The sequence below is a fragment of the Gymnoscopelus braueri genome, assembly GCF_963280865.1.
Source record: "Gymnoscopelus braueri genome assembly, chromosome: 3".
Classification (NCBI taxonomy): domain Eukaryota; kingdom Metazoa; phylum Chordata; class Actinopteri; order Myctophiformes; family Myctophidae; genus Gymnoscopelus; species Gymnoscopelus braueri.
In genome coordinates, this window is record NC_137612.1 from 57,232,374 (window position 1) to 57,246,219 (window position 13,846).

Sequence of the window (13,846 nt, forward strand, 5' to 3'; positions counted from 1 at the left end):
AAAAGTACGTCCTATAATTGTACATTGTAGAAAGGACATACATGCTGTGGAAAGCGTATGCAGTGGAAAGCAAATATATGGAGATCCCTGATGTTATCAGTATATGGGCATATATGGGCCTGCCCAAATATGGGCATATGGGGGGGGGGTCGGCAGTTGTAGAAAGTCCTTGTGCAGTGGTAAACGTCCGTGGAGAATGTGTGGAGAATGCCTGAAGAGTGCAAACTGACTACATACATACATACATACATACATACATACATACATACAGTATACTTACGTACGTACAGAGATTCGGTGCATTTATTGTAAGATAAGAAAAAAACACTTTATTAGATTAATTAATGTAGGATGAAGGATGTAATCTTATCTATGTGTCATTGTGTGCAGTAGTCTTACTTTGGCGCAGAGTGATGCGTGCTGCAGACTTTCTATTGTAGTAGATCAATCCACTGAACACAAAGACCAAGCCAAGCAGCAAACCAGTTGCTCCAACAACCATTAGATTCCTCTCTGACGCAGGAAGGGAAGGGTCTGCAATGTTGACACAAATGTTGTCTTACAAACATCTGATACTGTTTTCTTTTTTCTTTTCTTACACCGTGCAACTTCACTACCTCTAGGAAATGTACCTACTTTGGTATTGTAGGTTGAAATGTATTTCTCTTTTCTTTCTTTAAATTATTCTTTTAGATTCTTCAGTGTACTGACTCGGGAGAAGCAATTTGTTTTATTTCGTTGCACATGCAATGACAATATAATCATTGAATTGAGTCATACACATGCTCATTCAGTAAACACAAATGATAAAATACTCTTACCCCAGTGTTGAAGCATTGGCTCAGTGAGGTTGGGATGTTCCACCATACAGGTAATTGTCTCTCCTGATGTTGGAGTGTACTCCAGGTAGGAATGGAATTGATAATAGAAATCTCCACTAGCCAACACCAGAGAGTAACTGACGTCTGAAGTGATTTCCTGGCCGTCTCTCAGCCATGTGACTATGATGTGTTTGGGGTAAAAATTGTATGCACTGCACACAAGCATGGATGGATGTCTGCCAACGGGCAGCTTCACTGATTTCACTGTGATGTTTGGTTTAGCTGCTACTGCACCTGAGACAAACAATATGATAACATATTAGCGAGCTAATCCTTTCAGCATAATATGCCCTGATATTTATTTAATTAATTATACATAATGCATTATGTACACACAAATGGCGTTTTTTTCCCCCATTACCTAAGAGTATTTTTGTGGTTGCTATGTTGTCATCGCACAGTAGTCGCTTTTGCCAATCTTTTAATTCTTTTTCATGAGGAGTGCTCCAACGTGTTGCTTTTTCTATACCACAGGCTGTGCATCCTGTCCAGTAGCCTTGGGTGCTGTTGTAGGTCATTACTAATTCCTTGTTAAAATGGTGAACTATGCCATACTCAACTTGCTCAAGATCTTGACCTTGACTGAATAAACAGTAAGCCACTGACTGCAAGAAATATCCATTTGAAGAAACTGTAATAGAAGGACACAAAAGTATAGATGTCAATTATAATAAAATAAAACCATCAAATATAAGCCTGTGTAGCCCAATGATGTGTATATCTTAACATAACAAAATAAATGTTGCCATTTGATATTTCATTATTACATTCAAAGTAAGTAATGCCACTCACCCAGACCGAGAAGAGAAAAATACATTATAAAAAGGAAATTGTTCATGGTTTCAAATTAAAAAAATAGCATGTTAACTTGTACAGTGGAGAAGGAAGGGAAGTCTGTGTCTTAGCTTCCAGTAGAAAATGAATTAAGCTTGACAACTTTTCAACCCAAACGGGTCTTCATCAGGTCTTTGGAATCTATTTCAACTTGTACAGAGGAACTCAACATTAGTTTCCTGTTAGCACCACGAGATCAAGTAGCTTCCTCCTTTTCAAAGCCTCACCCCATGTATGAATGAGTTACAGTAGATACTGCAGCACACTTTAACAAGAAGAAATAATGTACTTTGAAATTATTCTCCTTTTGTCTGGAGCTGTTTGCACCTGTGAACCAAGTAAGTGCATGATCTTTTACTATCCCTGATTTAGTGTATTAGTAGTTTTGAAGTGATCACTTCAGTGAAGCTCAGTAACATACAGTACTAGCATCTTATGCTTCTTTTAAGTGTTTAGATGCAGTTTCCAACATTTGAATTGAATTAAGTTGACTTGATTGATTGAGGGCCTGATGTCAGGTCACTGACTTCATGGCCTATAGGCAAACCCACAATGCAATGCTTTGTTTTCAAGAGTGTTGCGGGCAAACGTAAGTAGTATTCCAAGTGCTATGTCTTAAAGGAGCTACACCATGAATTTAAAAAAAATATTTGATATTTAATATCATATGGTGTATGTCCCTCAAACCTTTTTCAAAAGGTTTGAGCCTAAATCATCACTCAGATATACTCATCCCAAGTCAATTGTCTCTGGCTTATACAGCACTTTCAGCTGCAATACCAAAACGTCCTCTTGGGCAGGGGGGGGCTACTGAGCAATTCTGTCTGTTAATAAAAAAAAGAATTTAAAAAAAAATATTAAAAAAAGGAAAACTTCTGCATAAAAAGAAGCATCTAAGAAAAATACAAAATCGAAAAAAAAACACTTTGAACATTTTTGAACAATTCCACCAAGTGTTTGAGGTGCCTGTTTCACCCACTTCCGGGGGGCGGAGCCAAAATCCGAGCCCAAAGTATTTGTTCGTAGACCCCCACTTAGGGGGGGTAGAAAAAGTTTCGGAGCGATTCGGGCACTTTTTATTTAACATTGGGTTTGCCATCAATAATGTTTGTGACATCATAAACATTTCCATTCTGAGATCGCCTGTTCAGACACGCCCATTCTGGAAATCCATGAAATGAGAAGGAATGACTGAATTAAAAAAAAAAAAATTTTTGGGTACAAGAGACACTGGGGACCCCAAAAAATACAAAAAAACAAGAAAAAAGTGATTTTCATGGTGTAGACCCTTTAAGTAACTCCAGCGCCGCTATTCCAAACCCCTCTCAGGTACATTTTCAAAGTATTTTCAGCAATGGGATAAAAAAAATGGGTTGGTATCTTGTTGAGCTGGTCATTTTAAAAGTAGTTCTCAAGTCAAAAAAGTGTGGGCACCCCTGGGATAAGGAATAGGGGGTGATCTGCCTATTGACTACTGTCAATATGGATGTTTATTTTACATGATATTTTATCGCATTCTTTATCAACAGTTCTATGGCATGTGTGTTTTGAGCACAGTGGACTGACTAGAGTATACTATATATATATATATATATATATATATATATATATATATATGGAAAAAGACGGCAGCCTCCCGACAACCCAGAGAGGTTCGACAACTAAAGCTGTGTCCTGGATTCTGAAGGCTTTACCTCAGGGATTCACAGCTGGGATGTTGAGGTTGGAGACAACAGATCCTGCAAGTAGGTGTGTTAGCAGAGTCTTGTCAGAGGAAGGGAGACAGAGGGGGTCAACTGTGGAGAGTGCGATTATACAACGGCGAATACACGACGGAATCCTCGCCAGGGTCAATCACCGATCTCTCAACGAGGCAGAAGCAACCCTGGAGGATCAGAGTCCAGCTGGACTGGAACAGAGGAAAGCTGTCCTTCTCTGATCTTAATGCTAACATTCACCTCCACACCTTCACGTACACTTTCGCTGACACACTTTTCCCATAATGTTATAATAACGATACGCTCCCTCTGAAGATGTTACCGAGCAAGTTCTGTGTCATTGAAGGTGTTCCTGAGGAGGGAAAATGCTTCGGTCTGATCCAAGAGTTCCCAAACTTCTCAGCTCCAAAAAAAACAAAAGACAAATTTGGTATCTCCCCAGGACCCAAACATACAAAAATACGTTATGAATTAATCACTTGAAGCCCATTAAAAAATAAAAATAAATAAATAAAAATCACTTAAAGGTCGGGTCCATAATGCATCATAATTACATTTATAATGCATTAATGTGCTTATGATGCATTACAATGCACTTATAAATGCTTATAATCATGTATGACAACTTATAACAAGGTTTATGAAGCATTATAAGCTCATTGGAACAGCACATTATAAGAACCTTAACTTAGTTAGTTAAAAGGTGTCTTTGTTATGCATAATATAAACATGTATAACAAGTGTTATTGTCTCCGCCAGGCCGAAAGGCATGGCGGGAGTATGTTTCACCACCGTGTGTGTCCGTCCGTCCGTCTGTGGACAGCTAATCTCTGGCACCGTTCGCTGCGAAACTGTGTCGCTGCGAAACTGTGCACACACACTCCCTGGATGCCAATTCAGAACCTCTGCCCCAAATGTTTCACATGGGCCTGTTATAGCGCCACCAGGAGGCCGATTTGTGCAAAACCATTTTTTAATATTACTCCTACAGATTTTATCCAAACGTCATGCAAATCGTTACACAGTATCTCTATAGTCATGTGATGAACACGGATCTGTCCGATTTCCCATATTCCATCCTCATTGGCTAAAGTTGGCTTCCAAAGTTTGCAGGATTGCTCCGTTTTGAACAAAATGCCTCAAATTATGCACTCAGCTTGCGATTTCGGTGAGATTTCACACTTACATTCCCACTAGGCTGAGGAAGAAATGCCACCCCTTTCACATTGGCCTGTTATAGCGCCAATGTGCCAGCGCAGGTCTAATTTAGCTAAATAAAATTTTGGAAAAAAATGCCTCAAATCATGAATGCAGTGTCCCATTGCCGTGAAAGGCCTAAGAAGAAACGGGCACCCTTTTCACAATGGCCTATTATAGCGGCACCAGGAGGCCACAATATCGTACCTGACCTGGCGGAGACCTTTTTCTAGTTATAAATGTGATTATAATGCATTATAGACCCAACCTGACCCAAGTGTTACCTGGTAGTTATAATGTGCTGGTCCAGTTTATAATGCATTATGACCAGAACTTATCAAGTAAATTATTACAAGTTATACTACTTCATAAACCTTGTTATAAGTTGTGTCTTATATTGCCTTATAAGTGTATTATAACGCATAAAAAATGTGGTTATAACACATTATATAGACCCGACCTTAAAAAGTCTTGATAAAAAAACTGTGAAAATAGCTGATCTACAAGCTTTGCGATTGTGCTGTAGATCTACTATTTTCTCAATTTCTAAAGTCCAATGCAAACTCCACTAGGAGAGCCGAAAATAGTTGAGTTCAGCTTGGTCCAGACTACAATATGGCGTCATCCAGAGATTCAGGTGGACGAGACGCAAACAAAATTTGACTGTCCGGTGCCTCAGGGATGTTGTGACTACCCAAACTTACTTCCGCTACGTTCCGCACAGAGTGTAGCAGTGGCCTGTTTGGCACCGGCGCTGGAGTCAGTCAGAAGTGAAAATCCCTTTCATTTTCGCCTTAGACAATATTTTAAAGTGGGCCCTTATCCAAAAAGAATGTGGGGACCGCAGTTCTATGGAGAAAATAAAGGGATTTTTTAAACCTCCAAATCCAAACTGCTACGCTCTATTGTTTCCTCATTCATTCAGCAAAGCTTCAAGTTCATTCTGTCAGCACTAGCAAGTGAAAAGCTGGGGTAGTTTGGAAGAGACAAGAGCCAACTTCCAGGAGGAACAAACACCTCTGAAATCTCTGTGGTCTCGTGACCATTCATAAATGCATCGCTAGAAAGGAAACACCTCCACACCTCCTGACAAATTCCCCACAGCGTGTCACGGGTGTGATATCCAGGTATTAGCTTAACCACTTCCAGCAGTGCTGCTGGCTGTAGTGCAGCCTTACACACTGCTTGAGCGAGTCTCCACTTGCCACCAACAGCACGAGCTGTGAGTGGCGAGCGCGAGCCACAAAGTGTGAAATCACATTTGTCTTCCCGGTTCGGGGAGCCCAGCCAAACCGGACGTTTTTTAAATTAATGTATTTTCTTTAATTAATTGAAAACTTCTGAATTTCCTTTGGAGAATGTAGACTTTGTTTAACTTCTGAAACATTTCTATTTTGCAGTAATTAAAAGAAAATAGTAGGAAATGTAGGAAAAAGGAAACCACTGGCCTAATCTACCCAGACTATTAACAGACTTACCCATAATATTTGACTCTGTGGAGCAAGCAGTGTGTTAGTTTAAGAACCACGGTGCTACACTGCATGGAACAGAGCCTTAATTGGTATAAGTGATAATTACTGAGTCAGTTAATCCACACCAGGTGGATTAACATAGGAATGAGCCTAGATGCATATCAATTGTCCATTGTGTGACCTGTAGTGTAGGTGTTAAGCGACGTGCGCGTCACGTCATTAAAATAGAGTGCAACCACGTTCCAATCATAGACTGTATAAAAAGAATTGACAGCGTCACGCCATTGGTTTCTACAGACCGAAAATGAAGCCGATTGCTCAGCTGTGCAATCCGCCATCTTTCAATATCGCGTCATATCCTTTGCAACCGGAAATGAATGCTATTGGTTGGGTAGCTTGTCAATCAAGAGCGGGGGCTCCTAGAGCATAACCTACTTTATCGTCAATTTTAAAATAAATGGAACCATAGTTTACCAAAACGCATATCATGATGATTGAAAGGAGACTTTAAACTAGCGACTGGAAGCATATAGTATTTATGACCAGGGCCGGACTGGGACCAAAATTCAGCCCTGGCATTTTGGTCCGAACCGGCCCACCACCCCCCGGGCCGTTTTGGGCGGGGGTCAGCCCGACTACCCTATGTAAAGCTTAGGCCACCACCTAGGTTGCACATGAACTCTGCAGCCGCACTGAGGCCACTGCTGGAAAGCAGTAACTTATAATTGGGCCGCGCGACACGGAAATGACCGTAATAATCCTGAAACGGGAGCAAAAAAAAATATTTTTTTGTTTTTGTTTTTGGCCCAGCGGCCCACTGACCCAGCGGGCCACCAGGCTTTTGCACGGTATGCCAAATGGCCAGTCCGCCCCTGTTTATGACAATTTTTATTAAGGTAAGAAAATCTAGTCTAAAGTTTGTCAAAAACCCATCCGCTTTCATTGAGATAAATTCTTTCTGACACCAGCAGGGGTAAAACAGCGAAACTACAGGCCATTCATATGAACTGTCTCTTCCGTAGTGGCGTCAATGTAAAAATCTCAGGCTGGCCCCTTGGTTCCAATTCAGCATTGCAACACTGGCAGTAAGTGAAGAAAGGGAACTTGGAAAGACACTTTCTGATAAACCATACATCATTTTACCGACCATTTATTATTGTTTGATGTGCATTACAATTTTTTTCATAATTACACACATATATTTATTATACAAACTATTGATTTAATTTCTCTTTGCAGTATTTGAATTAGGGGTCTATAATAAGGTGGCTGACGAAAAGGCTGTGGCTAAACAGATCTGCATGCCCACAATGAAACTGTGTGTGTATATATATATATATATATATATATATATATATATATATATATATATATATATATATATATATATATATGTATATATATGTATATATGTTAGTACAAATGAGTAAAAACATGAGTAAAACATGTTTTGTCAGATTTCACAACAATGATCCATCTGGACACAAGAGGAGGAAATGAAAGAGGGCTTTTCATTGTGAGTGTCAAAACGAAGCTATTGATGGGAAATATAAATATATTTTCGGCTGACCACGCATGCAACAAATTCTTGGAAAGACACTTTCTGACAAACCATACATCATTTTACCAGACCTTTTATTATTGTTTGATGTGCATTACACTTTTTTTCATAATTATACATATTAAACTATTGACTTATTCTCTTTGCATTATTTGAATTAGGGGTCTATAATAAGATGGCTGATGAAAAGGTAGTGGCTAAATAGATCTGCATGCTCACAATGAAACTGTTGGGGCACAGAGGGGGCCCTTCTGTTCTACCCTTCTTGAATTAGCACTCACGTCACGTGTTTGGTTGTAGATCGTTTAATTTTTTCCAGAATATAATTAATGTTTTTTACGGTTCCTTTTGGTTTCCATTTGTACACGCTCAGAGTTGACAGTCATTTTGCTGGGGACCCCCTGAAACGTCCTCAAGGACCCCCTGAGGGTCCTCGGACTCCACTATGAGAACCACCGCTCTAACCACTCCAGCCATGGCCGCCCCCTGTGCTCTCTGAATCTTACTTGACTTTTTAGAGTTGAAAACTCTTAAACTCTCTTAAAGGCAGACCTATCATATCGCTCATTCACCAATAATAAGCGAGTTGTGGTATAGCCCGATAGGGAATCCAAGCTAAAATAAACTGCAAGCTTTCTCTTCCTGGAAAGTTGGCATGATATAATTGTGAAGCCATTGTTCTTGCATTATTAAAAAATGTGGAAAGACAGTAAGGTCGGGTCTATTATGCGTTATGACCACATTTATAAAGCATTATAATGCACGTATAAGGCATTATAACACTTGTTATAAATGTTTATAAGTGTTATAGTAATTGTTCCGCAGAGACCTGCTAGGCCATTGATGAGAACTGCAGGGAATTCTGCGCTTCATTTTAAAAAGCCGGATGCTTGCCGCCTGGTTTAGGCATACAGTAGTTATTTGTAAGGTTAAGGTTAGGGCTTAGTTTTAATGTGCACATTCTGACCAATGGTACTTCAGAACAAAGGACCGTCTGATTAATGCCACGGCTAGAGTCCTTAATCTGTCTACGTCACAAACTACCTCCGTACGCAAGCTTGTGAGTCGAGCCCATGATCGAAACCCATTTTGGTATAGATGCACGCACAACAGCTGTGACGTCACCGTGACGTTCACTCCAAACTGGTCTATTTCTAGCGAACCCAAACCAGAGAGCAGCACAGTCTTTCCACAGCTATACAAGGTAATACTGACCAACTTGAACCTCCTGTCATCAGACTTTAACAAGAACCAGGATTCCCAGTGAAAATAAACTCCAGTATTCATTCTAGAGGGAGGGAGTGTTACCAAGGCTGACTGTGAGCAGAGAATTTAATAATAATAAATTGTATTTATATCACACTTTACATTTGAAACAAATCTCAAAGTGCGAATTTGTAGCTTCACTCAAATTAAATGGCTTCCCAGTCGTCTTTTTCAGAAGAGGATTTTTCCTGTCCCGTGTGTCACGACTTATTTAAACAACCTGTTGTCCTGCCCTGTAGCCACAGCTTGTGCAAAGCCTGTCTGCAGGAATGGTGGAGGCGGAGTTCAACAAAGCAATGTCCGGTTTGTAAAAAATTATCTTCAGTCAACGATCCACCCTGTAACCTGGCTCTGAAGAACCTGTGCGAGACCTTCTTGCAGGAGAAGCGTCAGAGAGCTCCGAATGGGTCAGAGGTTTTCTGCAGTCTGCACGCTGAGAATGAGAAGTTCAAACTCTTCTGTCTGGAGGATCAACAACTGGTGTGCGTTTTGTGTCGCGATTCCAAAAAGCACTCCAACCACACTTTCAGACCCATCAATGAAGTCGCCCTGGATTACAAGGAGAAAGTCCAGAAATCACTGAAGACTTTGCAGAAGAAACTGAAGGTTTTTAATCACGTCAAAACAAACTGTGACCAAGCAGCAGAACACATTAAGGTCCAGACCTTAAAAACAGAGAGGAAGATTAGGGACCAGTTTAAGAAGCTTCATCAGTTTCTACAAGATGAAGAGGAGGCTAGGATCGCTGCACTGAGGAAGGAAGAGTTGAAGAACAGTCGGGCGATGAAGGAGAAGATTGAGGGTCTGAACAGAGATATATCAACTCTTTCAAACACAATCAGAGCCATAGAGGAGGAGCTGAGAACGGAACACGTCTCATTCTTGCTGAACTACAAGACCACAGTGGAAAGAGTCAAGCTCACACTGCAGGACCCACAGCTGGACTCGGGAGCACTGATAGACGAGGCCAAACACCTGGGCAACCTGACCTTCAGAGTCTGGGACAAGATGAAGGACTTTGTCTCCTACACTCCTGTCATTCTGGACCCCAACACTGCCTATCCAGATCTCGTCATGTCTGATGATCTGACCAGCGTGAGACGTGGAGAGGAACAACAGCTTCCCGACAACCCAGAGAGGTTCGACTGCTACTGCCGCGTCCTGGGTTCTGAGGGCTTTAACTCAGGGACTCAAAGCTGGGATGTTGAAGTTGGAGAAAATAGATACTGGTCGGTAGGCGTGTTAACAGAGTCTTTCCAGAGGAAAGGAGACAAAAGGGGACAATTCTGGGCTATAATGTTATATGATGGTGAATACACAGCATGCTCCTCTCCAGGGTCAATCACTGATCTCTCAATGAAGCAGAAGCTGGGCAGGATCAGAGTCCAACTGGACTGGAATAGAGGAAAGCTGTCCTTCTCCGAGCTTGATACTAACACACACATACACACCTTCACACACACTTTCACTGACCCACTCTTTCCATACTTCAATAATAATTATACTCTACCTCTGAAGATTTTACCAAGGAAGTTCACTGTAATCAAAGAGCAGGACCACACATCTGGTTCTTAGAGGGGAATAGCACCTGCATTTTAGAAACCATGGGTGACGAGTAAGCCTACAGCAAAGTGGAGAAAAGTCAGAGGAGAGTCATCACCCTGCTGAATGATGAGACAAAAATCATTCCATCACCCAAACAGCTGCATTCAAAACGTCCCACAAGGGACATGAGGGAGACACTCTATCGTATACGTCTCCACTCTTATGCTGATAAGTGTGGAGAGGATAGTGATAGTTGTCCAGCAATGACAAATCTGAGGAGATCAATATCAAGTGGATGAGCGTTGCTGATGCTTCAGAATGTGGCAGAGATCGTAAATATCCAGAAGCTCTGTGCTGCTCAGCTCCTTCAGGACTAGAACAAACTCACCAATGACCTAAAACAGGAGGTCCATCCAGTCCAGTGAGGAGCTCTATGAAAAGGACGTGAAGAAGTAGCAGGTTAACATGTCGATATAGGGGATGGAGGAGCAGGTCAGGACAAAGGTTATCAGAGTACACTGAAACTAAACTAAAAAAGTAGAGCTAGGTGTCCTTTGTTTTGGTTAAAAATAGACTCTAGACAAAACAAAATACTAACACTAACTGAAATGATATTAACTTACAAATTACAAAAACATTACAAATAAAAATACATTAAAAATATACAGAAACTGTCTTTAGTCTTAAATTAGTTAGTTAAATGAGACTTCTGGTTATGTGACAGAGTGACATAACTACCTAAGCAGTGAGAAGGAACGTTTTTATTTTTGCCAGATTAGATATGTAAACTAGTCATGGGTTTAGAATCAATCACCACTTAAGCCCACAATAGAAGGACGCTAGCAAGATGCCTCCCAGAGTAGCAGCAGATATCGCCAACACTCCACATGCTAATCGGTGAGCTTTATTATCTACGTAAAGGTGCAAGAGATTAAATTACAGACTCTGAACCGCAATGGCCCCAATTCATAGCGGATCTCAAGGCATCACTCCAAAAGATGACAGTCACCGTGTCCTCACACACGACCACCCTCCCAAATGTCTCTCACTGCACATTCAGATGCCATTACTTATAGATGACAACCTACATGAAAGAAATAATTGCAGCTTACTGCCTAGAAACTGGTTTCTCGGTCCAAGCGACAAACCCTCTGCGTTATCGGCATCTTGGATGGAGCGGAGAGGGAATGACACTCGACTCCTCATTACTACGTTGTTCAGAGGGATGACAGGAGACGTTCTAGATTCTGATTTGGAACTGGACTTAGTGGTCAAGTTCACAGATGACAGAAAATCTGGCTCCCAGCGTAAACAAGACCAAAGAGCTGATAGTGGACTAGCCTCGCGTAGCCAGACTATATCACTGCGTGGATATGAGTCTGGTGCTTCTATGAGGACGTTTTTTTTCCAAGGGGGCGGGATCAAAACAATGGCTCTCGATGCAATTGGTTATACCTACAACCAAGTACCAATTACAGACTCCCATATTTGAATACTGGGCCCTGATTGGTCACCCCAGACATTAGAAAACATTAGAAAACTTTCTACTTTTTTTGCTCAAGTAAATTTTGAATTCCGGGCTTTTACTTGTAACAGAGTATTTCTACATTGCAGTATTGATACTTTTACTTAAGTAAAAAAAACATAGTACTTTTTCCACCACTGCTTTGTTGAGCCTATTTTGGGTCGGGAAGCTGTGCGTCGCCTGGTCGAAGAAAACACATCTCACTCTCAAGTGAAACCTATAGGGCGATACTATGCTGAAAATAGCCGATCTGCAAGCTCCTCGGCTGCAAACTTCTAGTCCGTTCTAGTCTGGTAACACACGTGTGTCAGTCTGAGCAGTCAGCCTGGACGATTTTGAAGTAAATTTTCTTTGCTCACAAAGCTCTCAGTCTCAATGGTGGAAAAAGTACTCACAGTTTTTGGGTGGTGAAACCGCCCCTATATGTGAGGTTTGGATATTTGCACACCAAATCCTGCGCTGTGATTGGCCACAAATGTACCCCGCTAACCCTGCACCGTGATTGGCCAATCACAGTCTATTCAGGACTGTGATTGGCTAGGGAAACATGACACATGTGCATAGCCCTATATAAGAAACCATAACTTTAAAAAAAACATAAATTGGTTTTTTTAAAGTTATGGTTTCTTCCATCACTTCTTCCATCACTGTGATGACCACTGTGACCACACCGCCCACTTCACACTGGGTGTGATTTTTTCTTAAAAAGAAAGAAAGGGGACTGTGGCGGCTAGAACCCGCCACAGTGGTGTCCGGTAAGAACTTAACTGAGATGTTGAACTCTGCTGATTAAGAAGGTTGGATCGGATGATCCCTGTGTAACGCAGAGATATTTGGGTTGTAAGGCCAAATATCCTGACTCGTATGGAAGGTGATGGAGTCTCTCCGGTCAAGGTACCCGAAGGTTGAAGGCGAATATAGTCTTGAGAAGTCGTGTCTTAAAGGTAGTCGAAGAGTGGGGTGAATACCGCTGCATCTGAGCTCACTGTGTTATAACCACCCTTTATATAGTGCTAGTGGCTGGATGCTGGATAAGTTAGCTATCTCCATATGGAGTTTACTAGGATAGGTTGGATAACACCGTATGGAGTGCCAATATGAAAGTGAAAGCCTTCGTAAACAAGTATGTGTTTGGGCACCATTTTGTTTTTATATTTTATTTTATATTTACATTTATAAATGAGGGGCCAGAGTTCTCCTGTGCCCACTCTTCTGGTTACCGTATTTGCTTCTGACATGGAATGGAAACGCTATTCATATTTAATACTGCTGCAGCATTAACTGTATTACTATTAATTGTGACTATAATTAACCTTTGCTGCTGTCAGGTGGAAACCTCATGTGTCCATAACTGTTACTTTTCAGGATTCAAATATACAGATCTACAAGCTGAAAACATGAAGATCTGCAATTGTTGTTATTTTTGTGTGACACTGTAGTATAACGAAGTAGGGCATTGATTTATGAAAACAGAACAAAAAAGTTGCCTGCCCGACAGCAACAGCATGCCACATCTACAATGCTTATCGTTGCAGACAGAAACCTCTTAAAGGAGAAATCCGGACATTTTAAGTGTTATCTTTGATGTGTCGTTACTCACCTACCGACGTAGAAAGTGGCGTTGTTTTTTTCCAGCGATTCCCCTGTCGTCATTTTTTTGACCCCCTCCGTTGGCATAATGGGAGCGCGTGGCTAAGGGAAATTCGTCTATTATAACCGATGCAAAGTTATTTTTTTCTCTACTACTACTCATTGTAGAGTCTCATGATACTCAAACATGCACTGAAAGTCCCTGAGAAGCTATCGCTAATGCCGAACGAGCTAACGCTGGTTGCTTGTTTCTCTCC

At 41.2% G+C, this 13,846-nt stretch overlaps 1 protein-coding gene across 1 annotated transcript; it reads left to right on the forward strand.

Annotated features, from left to right (window-relative positions):
• Positions 1-9,079: 9,079 nt before the first annotated feature.
• Positions 9,080-10,504, forward strand: LOC308082045 (nuclear factor 7, ovary-like; the record flags this gene model as incomplete). The annotated part of the gene is made up of 1 exon (XM_080423655.1): positions 9,080-10,504. The coding sequence occupies one exon, from the start codon at positions 9,080-9,082 to the stop codon at positions 10,502-10,504; it is 1,425 nt and encodes a 474-aa protein (XP_080279781.1).
• Between the last annotated feature and the right edge of the window lie 3,342 nt (positions 10,505-13,846).